This window comes from Hesperophylax consimilis, chromosome 10 (assembly GCF_061612785.1).
Source record: "Hesperophylax consimilis isolate HC1 chromosome 10, BYU_Hcon_1.0, whole genome shotgun sequence".
Taxonomy (NCBI): domain Eukaryota; kingdom Metazoa; phylum Arthropoda; class Insecta; order Trichoptera; family Limnephilidae; genus Hesperophylax; species Hesperophylax consimilis.
This window is the reverse complement of record NC_142845.1, coordinates 6,118,039-6,142,627: the sequence shown is the minus strand read 5'-3', so window position 1 is coordinate 6,142,627 and position 24,589 is coordinate 6,118,039. Positions and strand designations below refer to the sequence as shown.

The 24,589-nt window shown below is 32.6% G+C and overlaps 1 protein-coding gene across 2 annotated transcripts in view; it reads left to right on the top strand.

Annotated features, from left to right (window-relative positions):
- Window positions 1–24,589, top strand: part of Liprin-gamma (liprin protein kazrin) — a 659,192-nt gene that overhangs the window by 449,898 nt on the left and 184,705 nt on the right. For both annotated transcript variants that reach the window (XM_089636537.1, XM_089636539.1), the window contains exons 6-7: window positions 16,624–16,810; window positions 20,032–20,190. In XM_089636537.1, the coding sequence (XP_089492663.1) occupies window positions 16,624–16,810; window positions 20,032–20,190 (346 nt within the window). The remainder of the gene's footprint in view (window positions 1–16,623; window positions 16,811–20,031; window positions 20,191–24,589) is intronic.

The window sequence follows — 24,589 nt, the reverse complement described above, 5'->3', positions numbered from 1 at the left end:
GCGACACACTCTAATCAGCATTCAGCGGTAAATATTATCAGTATCGCACTAGTAACATTCAGCATTAAAACGTTACTTTGATAAGTTTTAACCGTGTTTGGGGAACAGATCTGATTAACCAGGTATTTCCCAACTTTCCTCTCCTTCATCTCCATACCTTACACACTAACTTTTGGCTCACAAAATACCTCAACTAGGGAAGCCATAGTCCCGCTGGCTCTGGGCATTTGTAGCAGTTGGGACTATTGTGTTATTACTTACAAAAAGGCTCGCTACAACTAAATGGAGATATCATGGGGTTCTGCTGGATCCGGAGATTTGAACCCTTAGACGGTATTACATAAAACACACAACATGGCATTAGAATAAGCCTATGTTATCATCCCTTAAAATAAATCAATTGTCCACCCTCCACAGTCTTCATTTCCTTTGAGACGGAAGTTAAGTCTATTCTAGTGTACGTTGTGTTTCTATCGTCCTTTATAGGACCTTGTGTCTCGGTACCTTTTCCAAACTAGATTCTCAGAGATGATGGGTTGACGTTCATCTGCATAATAAAATTAACCTCGTTACATTGTGATATGCTTCCGTTATCACGAACTAGTGTTTATTATATCACTGATTTACATGGGGTCTGTCTATCCGTTACAATAATACTATATTGAAATGTTTTGACTTTAAGTAAGACATCTGGAAAGCACACTTAATATTTTTGTGCGCTTATCTAGTAATTAAAATGGTCATTTAAATGCCGCAAATATTATTTTATTATTTGTTTAATACCGCAAAGATATTCAATTCACACAATTTTTTTTTTACAACCAAACTACTAGCCATCACGCCGTTTCCTCGCAGAGATAGGCATACCCGCATACAGCACGGACCTTAAAATATCTCGGTCGTGGTACAAATTCCTTTCCTCATTCACATTCACACACCGGCTCGTATATACTTTTCTGTTATTCTGACTCTTGACATTGCCCGACTCAAGTGTCTGGTTCACTTGATCGTGCCATGTCTTCCTCGGTCTTCCCTGAAATCTTCTACCATTCACATTCACGTCATGTATTCTCCTTACACTCCATTCTTCGTTCATTCGCTACTCGTGCCCATCTTACAATCTAATTCATATTATATCTTTGTAATTAATATAATAATAATATATCTTTATTTATTTTTCGGAATAACTTTATTGAGTAAAACCTCAAATTGTAATATTTAAATATTGAAGACAATATTAGTGATTTCTAAACGAAAATCTGAAAAAGAAAAATCTGAAAAGGAAACGGTCACATCTGGGACTCGAACCCAGGACCCTTGTCTTGGACAAGATTTTCGTTTAGAAATCACTAATATTGTCTTCAATATAAAAATATATCTTTATTTAAGAAATTTGCAACTATAACTAAAAATAGATGTTAAGTGTCCGTAGTGTTCATTTGTTTGTAAATTAGGTTTTAAATAGAATTAACAACAGAAAATAATAATACAAAAACAATAGGTAGTACGTAACAAATAGAACAAGATGATTTTTCTCATAACCGGCCTCACTAGGCTAGCCTGTGTTGAGGCAGTCATTTTAAATGTTGATTTAAATACATATGAATATACCTACACTTATATTATAATATAATCGCTCAATATTTTTTTTAGATCAATAATTTCGAATTTGGGTCACGGCACCCGTAGAGGCCCTATTATTACTTTTTATCCAAATTTTAATGTTCTTTTTGAAATTTGTTTGACTATATCATTTGTTCATGTTCTCTGGAATAGTATTGTATAATCATGTTGCAATGTACCTTAAATTTTTTAAGGTACATCGAAAGTAGTATGCATTACAGGAATTTTAGTAAATCTTTATTATTGTTTCGAGTACAGCGAGTATTTAAACTTTTTGTGTAGTATTTATGTATGTTTGTATATGGTATAGGTGCGTGAGAATTATTTTTGCGAATATCTGCCGAACGTCAAACACATTCTAAATATTAAAGATTAAAGCAATGTTCGAGCGTCTGAGTTGAAGCAAGAACATTTGCAACATTCAATATACCTACCAAGAGCTAATGCTGAACAAACTGAATGCATTATCGGAAGAATGAAAAATTCAAAGACACCGGGCGTGGATCTAATTCGCATGTATGATCTAAAAAAACATGTAAAATTATTTAGTCCTATAATTACTCACCTAATTAACAGAATTATTGACACAAGTCACATTCCAGCTGAACTAAAATGCAGCATCATAAGGCCAATTTTTAAAAATGGAGATCACACCGTAATAAATAATTATAGGCCTATTTCCTTATTACCCGCATTAGAAAAAATATAAGAAAAATATATATCTATAAATTTGGATAAATATTTAAATAATTTGGGCATTATTGATGAATGTCAGTATGGCTTCCAAAAACAAAAAAGCTGTGATAAACTGCTCGAAAAATTTACCAATTATATAAATTCAGAGCTTAACTCAAAAAAACATGTACTTGTATTATTTATTGATTTCTCAAAAGCTTTCGATACACTCAGTCATACACAATTAATCAAGGTACTCGAAATCATAGGAATCCGTGGTAAACTCCCATCATTTTTCAAAAACTATTTAACAAATAGAAAAATGTATGTAAAGATTTTGAATGTAATGAGTAATTTTAGATTTATTAAATCAGGGGTGCCACAAGGATCAATTTTAGGACCAAAATTATACATTATATATGTAATTGCCATGTCTAAACTTTTTAAAATAGCCCGTAGATTTATTTTTGCTGATGATACTGCACTAGTTGTCTCTAATGAAAACCCTGAAATAGCTATTCAAGAATTACAAATTGACTTTAACGAGCTACTTAAATGGTCTCATGATGTAGGATTAATTATTAATGTCAAAAAAACTAAATGCATGTATATAAGATCACCGAGCTTGAAAATGTGGAACTTACCTAAAATAACTGCACATAATTTTGATTGTATACATAAAAAATGGATAATATTTGCTGCTGTGAAAAAATTGATTTTGCAAACGAATATACTTACCTTGGCATAATCGTAGACAATAACTTTGAATGGGACAAAAGTGTGATCAAAATTTGTAACCAGCTCCGATGTTTGGCGAGTAATTTTTATAAATTAATATTTGTATTGCCTCGATGTACTCTCAAACTTATATATCATTCTATGGTCGAATCAATACTTAGATATGGAATTCGAACTTGGGGACACTCGAGTAATTTTAATATTAAATACATTCAAAATCTACAAACTGCTATAATTAAAAAAATTGTTAAGCCTAGCATTTACAAACAAAGAAACAACTTAAAATTACTGTATGGCTCTGAGGGCCTACTCCCAATTAAAGGGCTTCTCTGGTTTATTATAATTATGGATAATGCGGGAGAAAATGCGTACAAAAAGCCATTGGTGCATAGTCACAAAACAAGATTTACTGAAAAAAAAGGCCTAAAAATTCCACTAATATCAAATTAGTATGGTAGCAGAACACTTGACTATTTGATACCTGTGATTTATAACAAATTTAACGAAAACTTGAACTTGAAAAATAATGAGGAACCTTGCCCTAAACTGACAAAAAAGTGGTTAATAAATGAACAAAACGTTTATCTATCCTAAACATAATATTTAAACTTAAGCTAATGTGTATTATGTTATAACATTAAATGGTAGAACCTACAGACAAGCTGATTGTCACAGCTTTGTGGGACTACCCATATCTTATATTGTATTAAATGTAATTATATTAAATTTAATAAATAAAAAATAAAAAAAATATATAACACTACAAACTCCTGACTTAAAATAGTTACTATTTTTTTAACAAACGTAACTTATTTCCTACGAATAAGCTCAAATCGATAAGTACATAAATTATAACATAAAGCAATTATATTACTGATTTATTTATGGTGCTTTAAATAGGTACATACGAGCGTCATTCAGAATGTAAGGTTACAACTTTTTTTATGTTCTGTAAATTCTTTACATTTCACTATGTCTTATATTCCATACTCTTTCACTATTTTTAAATTCTATTATATTTCATTCATTTGAAATATTCTTTCAAATTATTTTAATGTATTTCAAATACATTAAAATAGGGAGTATATAGTTAAAGATAATATATGTAGTATTTTAACTATATACTCCCTATTTTCTTTTAAATTATATACTTTTTATACTTATTTTAATTTCTTCTATATTTCATACTCGATTTATTATTTTAATGTACTGTATATATAATGAACCACCACAACACAGGCATGTGCGTAGCTAGGTGGTCTTAACATACTTAATAATTATAAAAACTAAAAAACACTGAATAAAGAAATTTAAATTTAAAAAAACATTTACGTAGGTTAGAAAAATCCTTATATTTAATTAAAATTTACTTCGCGGATACATTAAACTATTTTTCAACGTTATTGCCGTAGAGATCGAGACTTTTCTGTAGTCGGAGCACCAGCTTTTGTATGCCAGTGTCATAGACCTCCGTCGCCAGCTCTTTCAGCCATTTTTTCACAGCTTCCTCGAACCCTTGGAAAAAGGTGTCACCCCAAAAACCTCGTTCAGTTTGGTCAAAATGTGATAGTCTTTAGTAATAGTTGGGTGAATAGGGTGGGTGTGTGAAAATATCCCATCCAAACGATGTAGGTCCTGTGAAACAGGCGCTGTGCGGGGCCTGGCGTCATGCAGGAGGCTCACTTCCCGGTCAGGATTCCCCTTCTGCGGTTCTGAATGGCTTTAGGGTATTGCAGTAAGTCTCTGTAATAATGGTAGTCCCTTTAGGCATAAAACCTACCAAAAGGACCCCCTTGCGGTCCCATAAAACAGATGCCAAGACAAGAATGGGTCGTCTTAAACTTTTTGGTAGCTGCGGAAGATGAATGACGACACTGAAGTGATTGTCTTTTGTATTTTGGGGTATAAAGACACACCCACGTCTCATCCACCATCACGATAGAGTCCAGAAAAGCTTCTCCCAGGTGTGCAAAACGATCAAAAATTCACGCGGATCTCGCACGGTCGGGAGGTCGCGGGATCGCACGACGACTTCTTCATCGGAAGAATTTACTGTGACTGAACAAAATTGCCGACAAACAAGTGGGACCATAAAAACTTACCGTTTGGATTCCACCTACATTCCAGGGGCGCCAAATTCTAAACGAAAAATTCCCCCGGCCTCAGGAGCTATTGTAATCTTACTTTCCGCATGGCCCTAAAAGTTATCGTCCTAAAATAATAGTAATTTTTTCAAAAAAACATTTTTTTAGAATATGTTACATACTTTAGAAATTTAAGTTTAAAGTTCATATTTTCAGTCAAAACCTTTTATTGGTTGAATCATTATACAAACTTTACTTGTGGTTTTCCAAAATAAAATTAATGTTATAAATAAAATAAATACTTTATCCTGTGTGAAAAATCTCGTCTTTATGTACAAAGACTGGGATATTCTAACTGTTTACTCGCAGATACTTGTAGAAATAAACCTTAACACAAACGCAAGGGTGGATATCTGCTACAGCGGTAAGCCGAGCGTTATGTACGGGTGGTATAATTGAAAAGTCCAAACAAACCCTTTGGTTTTCCTCGCACGCCATGGAATTAAAGCTCACACGGAGCAGTCCTTTGTGCTAATCCTTTTTTCATTCGAATTTCTCTCATCCTGTATCGCTGGCGCCGACACTGATACATGATTCGGAATGGAACTGACGCGTTATGGGAGAACAATGGAGATCCGTATCTTTAGGAAAGAGAGGAAATTTCTTGGGAAAACCAGCTCGATTGAAAACGTTTGACATCCAAAAATATATTATTCAATCATGATACATCATCCATTTTTATTAAAGATTAACTTATGTTAACAAGACAAGGTCTGTATACAAAGAGATAAGAAATTACTCCAAAATTTCTTAAAATAAATTGTTATCATTGTTGTACTTTGCATAAAAACCTTGTCTGTAAACATAAGATTATCTTTTATAAAAATAATAATATTTGACAAGAAATATATAAAAATTTTAAATTAGGGGTAAAAGCCAGTAGATTAAAAAGATATAATTATACGTAAAATAAGAAAAAATAATAATAGATTATTCCAGAAAAATAAAAAAAATATTTTATTCCAAACTTGACGAAAAACAAAATATTATTTCGAATAATAATATTCCGTTGCGATTTGAATCAGATATGCACGATTTTTGGACTGAAATTTGGAGTAAAGATATAAAACATAACGAGTCAAGTCCCTGGATAGAAAATGAAGAACTCAATTTTTCAGGCTTTGAACAAATGAGTTTTTCTAATATATGGGTTGAATTGTTAACCAAAATTATAAAAAATACTCATAATTGGAAAGCCACGGATTGCGATTGGAAACATAATTTTTGGTACAAACGTCTGACTACTTTACATCCTCTTTTGGCAAAAATTCTTTCAAAATTTGTCAGTCAACCTCAATTTTCCAAATTTTCTAACTAAGGGCATTACTTATATGTTGCCCAAAAGCGAAAATATTAATAATCCCTCTCAGTACAGACCCATTACATGTTTACCGACAATATAAAAAATTTTAACCCCTTGCTTGACAGATTTAATATATACTCATTTAGATGAAAAAATTATTTTATCCGAACAACAAAAAGGTTGTCGCAGAAAACATATGGGATGTAAAGAACAATTAGTTATTGATTCTGTAATTCTAAAACAGATTCAACTCGAAAGCGTAATTTACATACTTGCTATATAGACTACCAAAAGGCTTTCGATAGTGTCCCGCACTCGTGGCTGGTCAAAGTATTAAATATATATAAAATTAACCCCATTATTATTAGCTTTTTGGACAATATTATGTCCTTTTGGAATACCAATTTACTTATCATTTTAAAAGGTAAGAAAATAGTAATACCGGGCATTTCAATTAAAAAAGGGATTTTTTAAGGAAACTCATTGAGTCCTCTTTAGTTTTGCTTAGCATTGAATCCTCTATCTAAAATGTTAATTAAAAGCAAGTTTGGAATAAAAGTTAAGGGTTATACAAGGGAGAGTAGTACAATTTAGCATTCATTATTTATGGATGATATAAAATTATTTTCGAATTCTGAACAAAATTTAGAGAAAATGATCGAGGTAGTTAAAAACTTTTCAGATGATATCAAAATGACTTTTGGTTTCGATAAATGTAGAACGATCCATATAGAGAAAGGCAAAATTGTAGATGGGGACGAGAGTATATTTAGAAATTTCCAAATTACTAGTATGAAAAGGGATGAGGTTTATATTTATTATATTATTAAGTATTTAGGATACCCACAATCAAATAAATTAGACAATACTAGTACTAAAAATGATATTAGGATTAAATTTCAAACTAGGATCAGAAAATTTTTAAGTAAAAGCAATAAATACTTGGGCAATACCTCTATTAACGTACTCATATGGCATCATTAAATGGTCCAATACAGATTTAGATAACTTAGAAAAATTAATTAGAACTACGCAAACAAAATTTAATTGCCATCTTCCAAATTCAGCTATAGAACGAATTAATATACCTAGAAATTTAGGAGGTAGAGGTATAGTCAAAATAACTTCTTTGAAACATAATCAGGTAGAAATGCTAAGAACTTTTTTCCATAGGAAAGCTCATAGCTAAGATATGCACAAAATAATTTGCAAGGCAGATAGAAATATTACACCTTTAAATTTATACGATGAAAATGCCAACATTTTTATAAATCCCAACAAAATCCCAATAAAATTTTACACGCAAAACACATCTCAACCAAACGTATGTTGACAAATTTTCGTCAAACAAATGGTTGAGTATTGGAGAGTTGAGCGCAGAAATAGAAGGATTTATGCTTGCCATTCAGGATAGAGTCATTAATACTAAAAATTATAGGAAGCATATAATCAAAGTCACAAATCAATTTTTTTATTTTTTTATTATTAATTGCCGGAAACCCGGGCGTTTATTGCAATTACATGATTAATATTACAAATGTGAAAGTAACCCGCCTCACTAGAAGATTTCTGTTCTGAGGCGGGTAAAATTTATTTGATGATTTATGTAGAAAATGTTTGGCTTTTCCGGAAACTATAAAACATATTATATCGGAATGTTTTATATTAGCACCGTCCGAGTATTTATTTAGGCACAGTCAAGTTTTAAAAATAATTCACAAAAGTTTGGTAATTAAACATAACTTGATTGACTGCCGTAATATAATACCATATTATGAATACGAACCAATTTCATTTTAAGAAAACGGATTTTATAAAATATATTATGATAAAACTATACTAACAGACCGAAATATTAGTCATAATAGACCCGATATAGTTTTACATGACAAAATTATACCTAGCTCTCTCACTAAAAATTAAGGCGTATTAGATCTATCAAAAAAAAAATTATATATAAAGATTCAAAAGTCGGTCATTTTGAATACATGTAGGATAACGAAAGATTTTTTAAATATTTGTTTTGAGGGATCAGTAGGATTCATAGGCCCTGTTAGGAGTTCTACCGAGCCGAACCCTCTGATATGAAAATATCTGGAGTCGGTGAATTATTTTCCCATTTGATCTCTGGTGATTTGACGTGTTGTTCTTATATTGTTTTGTATTTATTATGCTTATATAATGCACTTGCATAATGTGGATTGACTAGATGATCATTTGAGGAAAAGTGTGTGGAAAGGCATAGTTTTTCCTGTGGGGAAGATTTAACCCGGACATAAAATCGGAAGTCTCATTATATAATACAGTAGGAATTTTTGTATTTAATCAGCCTTTCCTACAAAAATAAATGTGATTGTTTTCAGGTGAAAAAATTAATAAGCGATAATTGTTGAATAAAATGCTAGTATTCGTTAAATTATTTGGCGGTTAAAAAATAAGCCAACGTATCACAGTGGCTTAGTGCACCTGACCGGTAATCAGAAGGGTGCGGGTTCAATTCCCGGCGGTAGATAAATTTTTTTTCTGAAGTTTATTTCAATTTTTATTTGTATATTAGTTTAATAATTATGATCATTACGATATTATTGATTTTAGTGCGGTTTTATATAAATTTTTAAAGAAGAATTATTACATAAATCTAAATAGTAACAGAGCTTTCCTTTTAAAGGCAGCGTCGTTGATGCTAAATATGGCGATATCCGAATTGATTCTATTCTACGCAAGATTGTTTTCCCCACAGGCATAACCATTGGCATTGCATGCTGTTAGATGAAAAGTCTAAACTGTCAATGACGGAGATAAACATAACGACGGGAATGTAGAAATGAATGCTCTCCATGATGACCAAGTTTTCAAACCATCCACGAATCAGTCTTCTATAGCTCACGGTGGAGATGATGTTGCGAATTAAAAATCGATTAGTTTACCTGGGAATTACAATTGGAAAAAGCTGCACAAATTAAACTCTCCCCACGGGCTTACTACAACCTATAATTAATTTATTTTTTTCCGGTAACGTGTAAATCACGGAAGAACTAACTCGCGATCTTAAAATTCAAAGATAGAAATGGCAAGGGGAAGGATTAATATTTGAAAGGACGTGGTTATTTAGATCTTATCACTAAAAGTAGATAAGTTATTTCAAGTAACTTTCTCGTATTGTGAGATTCATCCGAACTTAACACGTTCATTGCCAACTCCGCCATTGGGCGGAGTTCGAATACCTTGAGAAACTCCGCACCCGCCAATTGGCGTGTGCTTTAATACATCTTTCAATGCTCAGTGTAAATCCGGCAATTGTCACGGCGTGTTGTTTTTATGCTGGCCCTGAGCTTAAAAGAATCAAAAAAAATGTGTGAACGCGGTTTTTGATTACCTAGTCTAGTTTTAGAATATGTGTGGCAAAGAATGTATGTGGTTTGTAGCTGAATATATGTGGCAAAGCTTTCGAAGTTTGCATATCGGAGTTTTCCAAGTCATCACTGTCCAAGGCTGGCAGTAAGCCGGTTAACAAATATATATAGGTAGATAAGAGTCCAAATGCTCCCAACCGTCTGGCGCCGGTGATAATATGGCATCCCCAATTGGGGTGTGTAGTGAGGATGAATGTAGTAGGGAAAGAAAGGAGATGAGGATGAGGAAGGTAGGGAAATACCAGGATATTCAGAACTGGTCTACAAACAAGATAAAAGCCATTAAAAGCAACGTTTCATTTCTGAATGGTGGTCTTTCACAAGATGATACTGAGTATCTTCCACTCTGGAACGTGTAAATATACTGTATGTTATTATTAAATTTAAAAAAAATTACTTGCGCACGCCGATATTTGATGAACACGTGACCTTCGAATTGCTGGTAGAAAGTCTTACTCCTCGACCACGGGGGCCGTCTGAGATTGTTACTAACTAATTTTATTCAAATTCACAAAGTTTAATTCAGAGCAGTCGTTTTGACCGTTTTTAATCATTTACGATGCCATTGATACCATTTGTTCGGAATGATTTTTCAGTACCAATTTTCTCGACTATTATTATTGCGTTCGTTTACATCCCAAATATTCAAGGTAGGTACTATTGCCAATTATTTTTAATTCCTTTACTATGAGGCTTAATGCTAAAATAATTTGTAAATAAACTATTCAGAGAGTATAAAAATTTGTTTTCACGAACCAATTACTGATTTATCATATCTCTTTGTTTTCCATAAAATAGCAATAACTTTTTACTGTTGATTTGATTACTTTTCACTTAATTAATGTCGATAATAATTGATCATTTTAAATGCTTAAATAATTGCAGTAAAATAACATTTCAATAAATGCGAAATCGGTTATTGCACAATTACTGTTCAAATTTATTTAATTTGAAATATTAATGTTTGGATTTATGATACAATTTGTTCGCTTTATTTAAAAAATAGAACATCAAATGTAATTTTCCTGTTTCACAGAATTTGAATGATTCTTCAAATTTCAAAGTTGATTTTCACGTCCTGTGAAGGGTCTATTCAAGTTCTGTTATTCTATCATTATTGGCCAATTGTTTCACAAACTGAAATTGTGATAGAACTTGAATAGAACCTTCACAGAACTTGAATATCAACTTTCAAATTTATTTATTTATTTAACGCCCAGAGGGCTTTTACATGGTTGGTATCTAGTATAATTTTAATTTGACAAATACTTTGAAACATAAAAAATAAGAATAAAATTTCATTTGATAAAAGCTATGCAACAAGTCATACAAACACAAGAAACAAAAACACGAAAACTACAGCTATTTATAGGTTTACATGATGTGTTTAGGAGTATTGTTGGAATGAATGTTTTAAATGATCCACAAAACTTGCCAAGTTGGTATTGAATATGTCAACATCACCCAAGTAATGATTTCAGATGGTGTGAAGTCGTTGTATCGGAGAGTGGGCAATGTAGTTACGCTTATTTGTGCTGCTGTAGAATATTGTATTTTGTCGTGTTGTTACTGTGGGTGTATGTATGTTTATAAGTAGCAGGAGTTCACAACAGTCGAATTTAGAGTTAAGTATTTTGAATAAGATGAATTTTGATGAATTGTTCAAATTCTGTGAAACAACCCGTCCTTAGACATTGAAAATGAGATGATCCTAATAAATCTAAACGAAATATGAAACAGAACAAGACACAGAAAAATAAATAGATAATTTGAAATCATTCAAAGAGATAACTACCAAAAATATGAGAAAAATTAGTTGAAAAGATAATATTGTTAATTCTGAAATAAAATATCGACAAAAATTACTTATAATAATTAGTTCCCAATAGCCGAATTGTTAAAGAAAGTTGTCCCTGTAAGACAGAGATATTGGGTTCGATTCCCAGTTGAGACCATTATTTTTTTTAATTTTTCCCAGTCTTGTTCCATTTCATATTTCGCTTCGATCTATTTCTTATAATATTCTCATATAATAATAAATTACATGAGAATATTATGGGTACTCTTGAATACTTGGTACCTGTGATCTTCAACAAACTAAATAAAAACTTACAAATTGTGAATAATGAGAGACCCTGCCCTAAAATCATAAAGCTGTGGTTAATAAATGATCAATCCATGTACCTACCTTTGAACACCTTAATGTAAATTCCCAAACTTTTTGTTTTTAGTTAGGTGCATTAGATATATTATGTATTTACAATTACTCGTTAGAAATATATTTTGCGAATGTCTGCAATAAAATAAAATCGGTGAAATGTACCTACTTAGAAATAAGACTTACTCATGTACACATAAGCATACAATGTTATAGACATAGACTTAAGATATTTTGATTCGGTGGATCCTGCAGACAAGCTGTCATGTGACAGCTTTGTTGATCTACCTATTTTGTTAAATAAAAAAGTGTTATACATATTGTTTTAAATAAAAAATTAAAAAATTAAAAAATTAAGAAAATATAACCTGTAAAAATTACTTAAAAAAAAAGTTTTTCCAATAAAAAATGAGTAATTACTAAGCATTAATATTAAATCTTCTTATTTTGTAATTTTTTATATATAATTTAACCACCGCGGAGGGCGTCAATTGTATGTAGCATAAATATCAATTATGCTGGATTTTTTAAAAATAATGTAGGTAATATGGTATACATCATTTATTAATCATTGCCACTATTAAATTCCATGTGCCGACAGGAACACAAGGCAAAATGTATCATTCTTCTGCAAAACATACACAACCATATATCAGACACACTCACTTATCAATAGGATGCATGATCTCGGCTACAATTTTGGGAGTTCTATTGATATATTTAATGACTACATTTATAGAATTAAGCGTAATCTATACCAGTACTTTGTTCAATACTACAAATTATAGTAGCGTTGTTAATGTAGTTTTAGTGTTTTGGCTTATATGTAGTATTGTTCTAGTTTCTATATTATTTTATATTACTGTTACATGTTTTACTAATATTGTTTCATATTTGGCTTTGTTTATCAGCTAAAAAATTTTTTGTATAATTTTTGATAGCTCACTATGTATATTCTGTTCTTAAAATCCATGTAAAAGCCTGGCTGGGCGTAAAAATAGTGAAAAAAATAATAAATTTATATGAAGCTAACAAGTTCAAATAGTTTGTTTGCTCTAAAAGTACGATTGAATTTACAGACTCTTAATTATTTTAAATAAAATGATAATTTTTTTATCACCACTACTTAATCCAAAAGATCGACATACGAGTATTTCAAAACCAATTGTTTCTTCGTCAGGGTAAACGTTTAATGAAAATTAACATTTTTTTAAATCACCAAATTAGTACCTGTAGACAGACAATGAGCAATATTGCAATGAGCGGTAATTAATTAGTCATTATTATGAAAAAATTAAATTAAATTATCATAAAATAGGTTAATTATTGCATTCCTCATTCCTTTAATAAAAACTAGCATAATTTAACGGGTTTATCTTGTTGCCGTTCCGTCTTTTTTAGCGCTCTTTGATTAATACATAATTTGCTAATATTTACCTAAAATCTTTCCTTAGCATATAAATAATAGTTTCTCTGTGAAACAATCACTCACCAGGTATTATTTCATGGAGAAATCTCATTCCGATCTCTGTTATTTATTATAATTATTTTTTAAATCTTGTTAAACTGTTAACCGCTCATTTCATTTATGTCCTACTGTTTCTTTCTGATAACACAATGGAATTGGTATGTCCATTCCAATCACTGAACACAATTACAGGCGCTATTACGTACTAATATCTCGTCGAAACGTGTTCCACTAGCGAGAATCCATGCGCGTGAACCGGATTATGTAGTTTCCGTTTGTTTGGCATTAGAGCGTTTGGACATTTATTTATTTTTTTTATTTTTTATTTTATTTATTTGCAAAAACAGTACAAAAACCAATACATTGCAAAAGCGGTAAACAAATTATTGAAGAAAATTTTATACATAAGTATACAGTTAAAACATATGCAAAAGCGGTAAACAAAATATGGAAAAAAAATTATACATAAGTATACAGTTAAAACAAATACAATATTTCGCGCTTAAAGTCGTTGTAGGACATATGGAAAATATCCAAGTTAGCTGGAAGGGAGTTAATTAACCTAGTGAGTCTTCCCAGGGGCATCACCATTGGTAAGTTAGTTCTGGACCTGGGAAGAATTAAAAGCCTGTGTTGGCGGCCTCTCGTGAAATTATCCGGGACATAAAGTCCTATTTTTGACAGAATGTCTGGAATTGATACTAAACCATTCAGAAGCTTGTAAGCCATCATCAATAATGCGACGTCCCGTCTGGAACTAAGGCTGCAGATATTCAGCATTCCCGAGATAAATGCTGTTGGAAACAGCCATGGGTAAAAACCAAACTCTCTCATATAGAGGTATCGTAAAAATTTCTTTTGAATTTTCTCGACCATTAGTACATAGACAGTGTCCTCTGGCCCCCATACCTGAGATCCACTCTCGAGAATGCTACGCACTAAGCTAAAGTAAAGCAGCCTTATGACTGCAAGGTTTGTCAGTTCCTTTGAATTGTGTATGACAAAACCTAACATTCTTGTAGCTGATTTACAGATCTTTTCAATGTGAGCGTGAAATGTTAAGCGAGCGTCATACACAATTCCTAAGTCCTTATAAGTCACCGTATGCTTTAGTGATGTATCTTTCATTTTGTAATTAAAATATACGATCTTTTGTGACCTCGTAAAACACATAACTGAGCATTTTTGGAAGTTGAAACCGAGTTTGCTGTCAATACTCCAGTCAATAATTGCATATATATCTTCCTGGAGCTTTTTACAGTCTTCTAATGATCTTATTCTTAAGAACAGTTTAATATCATCTGCAAAAAGTAAAAAACGGACGAATTTGATTTTTCCCCGAATATTATTTATAAAAATTAGAAACAATAAGGGTCCTAAATTGGAACCCTGCGGCACACCAGAGTTTGTAGGATACGCGTTAGAGTTAAAACCACCATAGGAAACGAATTGTTCCCTTTCTTTTAAATAGTTAGCAAAGAGTTTAATTAAGTTTTCGGAAAAACCAATTTCTTCAAGCCTACTTAAGAGCACTAAGTGATCAACCTTATCGAAAGCTTTCGCAAAGTCATGGTATGACGTGTCAACTTGCTCATTATTATCGAGCGCTCTCGCCACGTAATCAGTATATGCCATCAAGTTTGTAGTGGTTGATCGGCCACGTCGAAATCCGTGTTGTTGTTCGATCAAGAATGGTTCAACCTTGGCATATACATATTTATGAATAATTATTTCGAATAACTTGGCAGGTGCGGAAAGAATTGCTATAGGACGGTAATTGGTTGCCTGACACTTGTCACCATCTTTATGTAGAGGGGTAACTTTTGACAGCTTCCACAGTTTAGGAAAAATTCCGTTTTTAATCGTAAGATTAAATATATGTAGAAGTGGATTAGACAGTGGTTCAGAACAACCCTTAATGACGAAGGGTGGAATGAAATCAGGGCCAAATGATGTTTTTGGTTTCAATTTTCTTATTGCTAAACTGAAATCCATGTTATTAACGTTTTCTATATATATGTTTTGAGCTTTTGTCAATCCAATCTGTCCTGGTACGTAAGAATCAAAATCAGCTTTTTCTGGATTATAGACAGATTGGAAATATTTTGCGAAAGCTTCCGGTACGTCAGTTCCTTTGTAAGTACAATCATTCAGAATAATATGATTTAAGAGGCCTCTGTCATTTTTTTTGTCAGAAACATATTTCCAAAATGACTTTGGATCGTGTTTAACATTATTCTCTACCTCCACAATATATTTTTTGTGTGCTATTGAAATGCTATGTTTAATTTTTGTACGATAGGATTTGAATAACTCGTGTTCACTATCCAAACCTGATCGTTTCCACCGTCGATGGTATACAAGCTTCGTCTTTATGTCCCCGATAATCTCACGCGAAAACCATCTAGGATAGTTTTCATTTCGCGGCGCTTTTTTTCTTAGAAAACATTTGTCAAAATACGCGTATAGGGTATCGTAGAAGTACTTAACTGCTTCGTCAACATCGGAGATCTCCAAGATAGCCAGCCAATTGTGGTCACGCAATTGGCTGTACAGCTTCTCAAAGTCTCCTTTGCGGAAATTCCAACCACGAAAGTTATTTTCTGAATGTAAACAACGACTTTTCAACGGTCTGTCATGATCAAGACTAATTTCTGACACAAGTGTCGGGTGATAATTATCTTCTTGAACAAGACAGAAATCGGATTTTTTTGTAAACATACTAAAGTTACTTAATACTAGATCCAAAGTACGATTACATGAGTTAAGTACTGTATTAAACTGCTTCAATTGAAAAAGTTCCATAACATATAAAAGCTCAGTGTTCACTGCACGTGGATTTTGTGAAGAATTAATGTTAAAATCACCAATCACTAAGATTTTTTTATCAACAAGGTAAGTTAAGTTACTAATTAAAGTTTCGAAAAAAGTCGTGTAAATATGCGTTTTTGAACTGGGTGGGATATAAACAGAACAAATAAATAAACATAAGCCTTGAATTGTGACATATCTCATCTAACTCAATGTATATAGTTCTTTTAACTGATATGTCTCCAAACAATCATCTGTCATTCCCAAATAAACTCAAACCCTTCTTCCAGGCCCGCCGTCAGCTCCAAGCCAGCGGATGGGTGTCGGACCAGGAGTCTCTGGGGTCCCTCCCACGGCAGGGAGGGGGCGCCCTAACTCCCGGAGGCTCCGCGCCCCCCGGCCTGGGCGGCGGCCCCCAGGGACTGACCTTGGCCCCCGGAGACAGGGGCAGCTGCAGCGCTGATAGCGGCGTGAGAGGTACCTGACTAATTTTTACTAAAACATATTTTTCTATATATAAAATAAGAATTACAGTACTGGATAACTATAAAATATTGTTTGGTATGGTGATAGATGAGGACAGAGTGGAAAGATATTGGTGACAGATACTGAAATAAGGGTAAATTTAGGAAATTACATTAATAGAGGACTGATTGCTGTTCGCACTAACAATGGAGTGCTGGTATTTACCCCGACGTATGGCCGTGAGGCGTGGAACTGGCAGAGGAAGGATGAAAGTAAAATTTTAAAGGAGTCCTGTTTTAACTCGCCCGTTTTGTACTACGTATGTCTGTGAATTTATTTGTACCTTTCGATTCCGAATCAAGATTGTGGCCATTTTAATGACTAATTAAAAATTATTTTTCAAATGTAAATTGTTAGTTTTTATTTAAAATTACTTATTCGCCTTTTTTTCAATATTATGGTACCTGCCCACTTGCCTAAAGAAAATTTGAAAAAAGAATTGTCGTAGAGATAATGAAATTCTTCTACGAAATTCTGTAATTCCTTATTTGAAATAATGATATATATATGTTACAAAAATAATTAAGTACGTAGGTATTTTTTCTTGTGGGTTCTCGGGAAATTTTGGTTTTGGTTTATTAAATAAGATATATTTACCAGCATACTCCTTTGGACGCGAGGTCTTCTGTACATAGAACCACTCGTCAAATTCATATATAAGTGTCATCAGAGTAAAATTATGTTTTATAAAACCGGTCAGGCCGAAACATTATTTTCTGTTCCGGAATCGTTAAATGAATTATTCTACAAATGTTTCGTTGTGAAATTGTAAATACCAGGGTACCATACGAGTACATTAGAAAAGTTTGAAATTGAATATTTTGTGAAGAAGCAAGTGCAATACAATGAAAATCATAAACAAGTGAAGTGAGAACCGTAACATCTGGGTATGATATCTGCTCCTCGCTGCCGTTTGAAACCGTATCATCGCATGCCCCGACTCGGTTCAGAATATCATTTTCTTGGGAGTTCTTTCAAGTTTCATAAAAACAGCTATTCCATTACACCAACTTGCACAAAGCGGAAAAATGGCATACAATGTGAAACCTACATTATAAACAATTTAGATTTTTACAAATATTTTATATTTTATTGTCACTATTCTTTTATGTGTGGTTAACACACAATAGGCGCGTTTATGATTTTGTTATCACGTTTTTACATGTTGCCGTCTCGTACCATGCAAAATTATAAATGCGCCCAAAGGATCTATTACCGGATGCAGTAAGATTATGCACATAGAAAAATGAGTACGGCTTTTTTATCAAGATACTATTAAATTAAAATTAAATATTGGTCTTGTAGTAAACCAGCAGAAGACCAAATACATGGCCGTAGGATGTACCCAACAAACCCCATCTCTCGTATGTGGAAGCCAAAATTTTGAAACGGTACCAAGATTCACATACCTGGGCTCCCTGATAACAAACAATAACAACACTACAGAGGAGATCCAGAAGCGCATCGTGAATGCAAACCGCTACTATTTCCGCCTACAAAAACAAATAAAATCCAGACTGCTTTCCAGAACCACCAAGGTATTAGTGTACAAAACACTAATTAGACCAGTGCTTACGTACGCAGCCGAGACGTGGGTTCTAACTAAGAAGAATGAGCGAGCAATGGACGTTTTTGAAAGGAAAATTTTGAGGCGCATCTTCGGACCGGTTCTAGAAAATGGATTTTGGCGCAGACGTTATAACAATGAGCTCTATACTCTGTTTAAGGAGCTAAACGTCACAAAGTTCTTAAAACTGGGAAGACTTCGGTGGCTAGGTCATGTGGAGAGAATGACCGAGCATCAAGAACCAAAGTCCCTGCTGAGCTCAAGACCGATAGGGAGAAGGAGCCTGGGAAGGCCAAGGTTAAGATGGAGCGACAACGTCCTCAAAGATTTGTCTGCCTTGGAGCTTCGAAACTGGCGCGGGACCGAGATGAGTGGAGGTAGACTCTTGAGGAGGCCAAGACCCACCAGGGGTTGTAGAGCCAAAAGTGATGATGATGATGACTATTAAAAATTTGAATACACGACGTAATAAAATATTTGTCATATTTAATTATTGAAGACAGTATTAGCGATTTTTAATCGAAAATTTGAAACAGAAAAATTGGAATAAGATACAGTCACATCTAGGACATGAACCCAGAACCCTCGCCTTGCCGGGTCGCCGCTCTACCAACTGAGCTAATGGGACCCTATCCCTTTCGGTCATATTTAAATTTATCATCCTTCGAATACAATTTACAAACATTATTTTCATTTTATAACCCCCCATAATTTCTCTGTTTCAAATTTTCGATTAAGAACCGCTAATATTTTCTTAATATAATTAAATATTACATTTTGAAATTTTGCTCATTAAGTTATTTAAAAACAAAAACAAATTGGTCATTCAGAATATATCTGAATTATTTGTGTATTTTTTTTTTATTTTGCGTTACATAATTTAATAAAAAAATCTACGGAAAATATTATCAGTAAAAAAAATTTTTTTCACGAAATTTCTGGTGGATGCGACGGTAGGAACAAAAAAGGTACGATAATTTAAAAACGCTAATTTTTCAATTGTATCTACTCTATACTATAAGTGTTAACGACCTAAAACCGTGGAAAAACCGCTAAATCGAAAAACATTTTTCTTCACACAATCCACATAGAATATTGACAATTAGATATTAACTCAGAAATAATGAACTGCTCTTCCTCAACCATCATTCGACAAATTATGGATATTATTCACCATTGTCCAGAATGTGTAGACTGGTCAACTCAAGTCAAAACCTTAACTTTTTTGGGATAAGTCTGAATAATTTTTGCCAGTCGCTAAACAAGTGACGGAATATTATAAGTGTCCTGTGGTCCTGACCCACGGCGTATTCTTGACTTGATTCGACTTGTCACTTTATTTTCTTATATTATATCTACCATATGTCTTTGCTTTCATGTACCTTTGTCTACTACTGTATTTTTCATTTTACTTTATTCGTGTTATTATTTTGTAATTTGAACGATGTCCGTTGATAAATAAATAAATAAATAAATCGAAAAAATTAAACACGTTTCGTGACTGAGGATTCGTTCCAGATTTTCGGCCAGATATGCGATTCATCATAATATGCGATTATTATTACACTGATTTCTTTTAATCACATTAATATTACTGTATTTCCAGTGACAGGCAGCAGTGATCGGGAAAGCGGCGCGACGTCTATCGGTGGCAACTTGTCCGACTCCACCACAGATGGCACACCTACCATCACCCTGGGCGAGGGGCTGGACATGGACTCCATATCCGTCGTGTCTTCCATACAGCAAGCGCACATGTACCACCGTAAGTCACTTAACACTATCTCATATCTACGGTATTCCTTTTTTTATATTTTGTTCAATTTAATAATAATACATCGTAGTTAATACAGGTTATGTTAGTAAACATTTAGTCCATCAAAGCTGCCACATGGCTGCTTGTCTGCCGGTTCTTCATTAAGGCGAAGCTTAATGCTAAATCACTATTTTGATTAATCTCTATAACGAATTGGTGTACGTTATGAATATCAAACAAAAAATATGCTTCAGATAAATTGTATATTTTTCTATCGTTTTGCTTGATTAGAATACAAATAAAAAAACGAAATTACTGATGAAAAATATAAATGTAAATTACTAAAAAAAATTTTTTTTCAATATAAATGTATGAACGCGTAAAGAAAACAACTTTTTAAAAATACAGTATTATAACTAAGATTATATGTGACAGTTTCACTTGCTTTCTTAAAAAAATATTTACAAAATAAATAAAAACCAGTTTTGAGCTTGAAATCGAACTTTGTAGACTGTGTTTGTCAAGCGATTTTAATGCCTATTATCTACAATATAAGGTATACCAATAATATACCTACACATTTTTGGCTTGTAGCTTCCTCTTAAAAAATTATTTTAATTAGTAAGAATATGGATCAGAATTGTAAATATTACATTTCTTCACTTACTAACAAACGGTAAACTTGGAAACTTGTACTCTTCATTCCTTTTATCTTCTATACAGCAAGCGCACATTTATCACTGTAAGTCAGATAAAACTTTCTCTTATCATATTCAGGTGTATAACGATTGTTTTAGGACATAGATAACTATGTACCTATTTAAAATACAAAAAATAAATAAATATCTATATCTCATATTCCTTCATTAACTAACAAGCGGCCTTGTAAATTTGTACTCTGCAACTCTGTATTCCTTTCTTCCGTATTCCACTGTAAGTCACTTACCCACTATCTCATATTTAACCATATTCATTCGGTAACTAACAAGCGGCCTTGTAATTTGAACTATGCATTCTTTATATCTTCCATACAGCAGGCGCAAGCACATTATACAGTGCTGCCTGTATAAAAGGTACAGAAACACACAGTCAAAATGGCCGCCGCCCTTGTTCAAATATGGTGGATATTTATTTGTTTTCTTAAGTTTTATACGAATATTCCAAAAAACTTTCATCACAAAACATTAGTAATTAATTTTTCAAAAGGCTTTATTAATAAAAAAATCTGCGAGGTAATTATCACTACGCGTGACAGCTGTTTCGCCTCCCGAAGGCATTGTTAAACTACGATAAAGTCATCTATTTTTGTTGTTGTAAATAAATAAGAAATGCAGGTATTCAAAGGTTTGCTCCTTGAAATGACACACGTTATTCACGTGGTTTTACATAGATATATCGTATTGAAAATATTTTTGCAGCTTTTACAGATTTTTGAGTGATAAAATATCGTGAAAAGTTTATTTTATTGCTGGTGTTTTAATAGAATAATAACTAAAGCGAAAATAAAATTCAAATGTGCACGTAATTTTAGTTTGTATATTTTTTCTGTCACTTAGTAGTAGACGTAGACATAGACACGGCCTTAAATAATAGGTGGCATTTGTTCAACCGTTAAGTTTAGGAATTAATATTTTTTAAATGTTATCTAGTCTGCATTAATATAATACGAACTACTGATTCCCGGAATAAAATTTAAAAGGTATTTTGAATTTATTTTTGAACTTTAACATATTTTGGCACACCAAGCACGGAACGACATTTCATTCGGCTGGCCTCATCCTCTAATCTATTCTCACTAAAAATAACAATGGATCTATTCTATGGTGAATTTTTAAATTTTTAATATATTACTTTGTGTATGTTTGAATAATATTAAAATAATTGTTTTGTTATCAAAAAAACAAATACTTACTTTTTATTTATTTTTGTGTTTCTTGCTAGAGCAATCCCAATAAGTTATAAAACTCATTGTAGGACGGGAAGAACTTACAATAGTGGGAGTTAATAGGTACAATTTTACATTGGTATTTTGGTATCTAAATTTTAAGTTTCACATAGTGCCAAAATAAATAATCAAAATATAAGTTTCACATACAAAACAGTACAAAAATAGAAAAATAAGGTTATGTAGAACAAGTAAGATAAAAAAGGAAACAGACAAACAAACAAACACATGAGCACTAACAATTGGTAAAAATAGATTATGCTCGATTACAAATACGGGAGATAGAAAAGGAGAGAGAAAGAAATAAAACAAAACACTACACGACAAGATTACGTATTTTTGTTTTATATGTTTTATAAAAAAAAATTTAAAGCATTACTAATTTAATTTTTAAATAAAAATATTTATACGCTTGCTTTTTTATACATATATGGAAGAGAGTTATAGAGTGTGTAGGCAATATAGTTAAGAGATTTAATCCCATGTTTTGTAGTGTGTATTAGAGGAATGCGGATTTAGGATTAGAGACAGATACGGATTATTTAGGACAGATAGAGGATTTTATTGTTATTACGAGTATTGTGGCTGTGGATGTTGCTGTTGTTTAATTTAATTTTCACTTCCTTCAATGAAAATCAATTTCAATGTTTCACATCTTCCAGGCATCCCCTGTCAGCTATTTTTATTTTTTTTATTTTATCCGTCGGTTAGCAATATTTTTTAAAAATCTAATTTTAGGTAATGTTTCATCGACTGCTATGAATGGGAAGAAATGCATCGTGAAAGTCCCTGAAATATATCCCAATAAGTACTGTACTGAGTATAGTAGGTGCTGGTAACAGTAACCAGCTGCATTTCCACGATATCCGCTTTAGGAGCAAGTACAAATTGAAACAACTGCATTGTGTTTTACAACGAAGCATAATGAATAACTGTTTAAAGATACTATAGCATAGAAACCTCGTGAACCGTAAGTTGTTCGCTATTAAAATTTGATGTTGGCAGTAGGTACCCGCCATTGTTACTTGAATCATGCTGATTATTATTTTATTATCGAAATTCATTCACCATTTAAAATACTGGTTTTTGTCGTATTTGAGCCGTTCTATCAAATTATCGATTTCATGGATGCCTTCGATATCTGCGACCACTTTTAAAAAAAATATCTGCCTGCAATCCCGTTTTAACCAGATTACCTTTCATTATTTGAAGAGAGATTAATAAATTAGCAATACCTATTTTTCTTCGTGTACAATAACAGCATATAAATATAGAAAAATTAGGCCCACCGTACATTGTCCAAAGCACTGCATTCTATATATATATATACCTACGTGTCTTCTTTCACGTAAATTTATCAATATTCCTTACTGCTTCGGAATAATAATAATATTTGGCTTATTTATGTACCGCCGTTTTCGTGAAAAATCACCTCAAATATATAAAAAAAAATATTATTTATTCCTAGTGGTTGTTAGCAGTGACGGACTCGTGACTTTTGGGTGTTCTAGAGTTCTAATATTACAAAAAATGGTGTTATTAATGTTGTTGTAGCTGAAAACAATTTAAAAATAACTGACAAACTGAAATTTCCTGAAAATTTTCATAAAAAGACGAACTTTCGACAAAATATTATAAATTGTTTTCAGCTACAACAACATCAATAATGCCATTTTTATAATATTAACACTTTAGAACACCCAAAATTCACGAGCCCCTGGTTGTTAGTTCAACTAGTTAGTAAAAAATGTTTATCATTTTGATATCCTTACAAATTGAAAGTTTTCATTACCGTCATATTAATAAAAACTAATTTCTATTACAAACACCCTTCTTTGAATTTGATATTAATAATCCTGAATTATTTCTTATGTATTAACAGAGTCTTAAATTAAGCCGTTCCCTTACCAGGAAGCCGACAGCGTCTTCGTATTAATTTTAGCTGTTAAATTTCCATAACACAAGCTCCACTATAAATGCAAATAACATCGACCGGCTGATGGTGAATGATCGTGGTTCGGCAAAGGGGAATTGCAAAATAAGAACCGTAAAACAAACTTTACCACTGTCGGGAATGGTGCAATTTGAAAACACCATAACACCGATGAAATTATACTTTTGTTTGAAACCACGCGTCAAAAAGTAGTTTTTTTTTATAAGTATTACTATTAGTTTTATATCATTACTTATACACTACCCGCTATAGCGAAAAATGTCGGGAGACCGCACGTTATAGAAAAATACGAATATACCGGTATACCGCACACTATATTGTTAAATGCCGAGATACCGCACGCTAGAGTGAAAAATACCGGAGAACGCACGCTAAAGTAAAAAAATACCGGGAGAATGCACGCCATACAGAAAATATTATGCAGGTAGACCGCACGCAATAGTCAAAATATGCCGGTAGACCGCTCACCAAGTATTCCATAACACATCGTTGTCTCTCAATAATTTTCC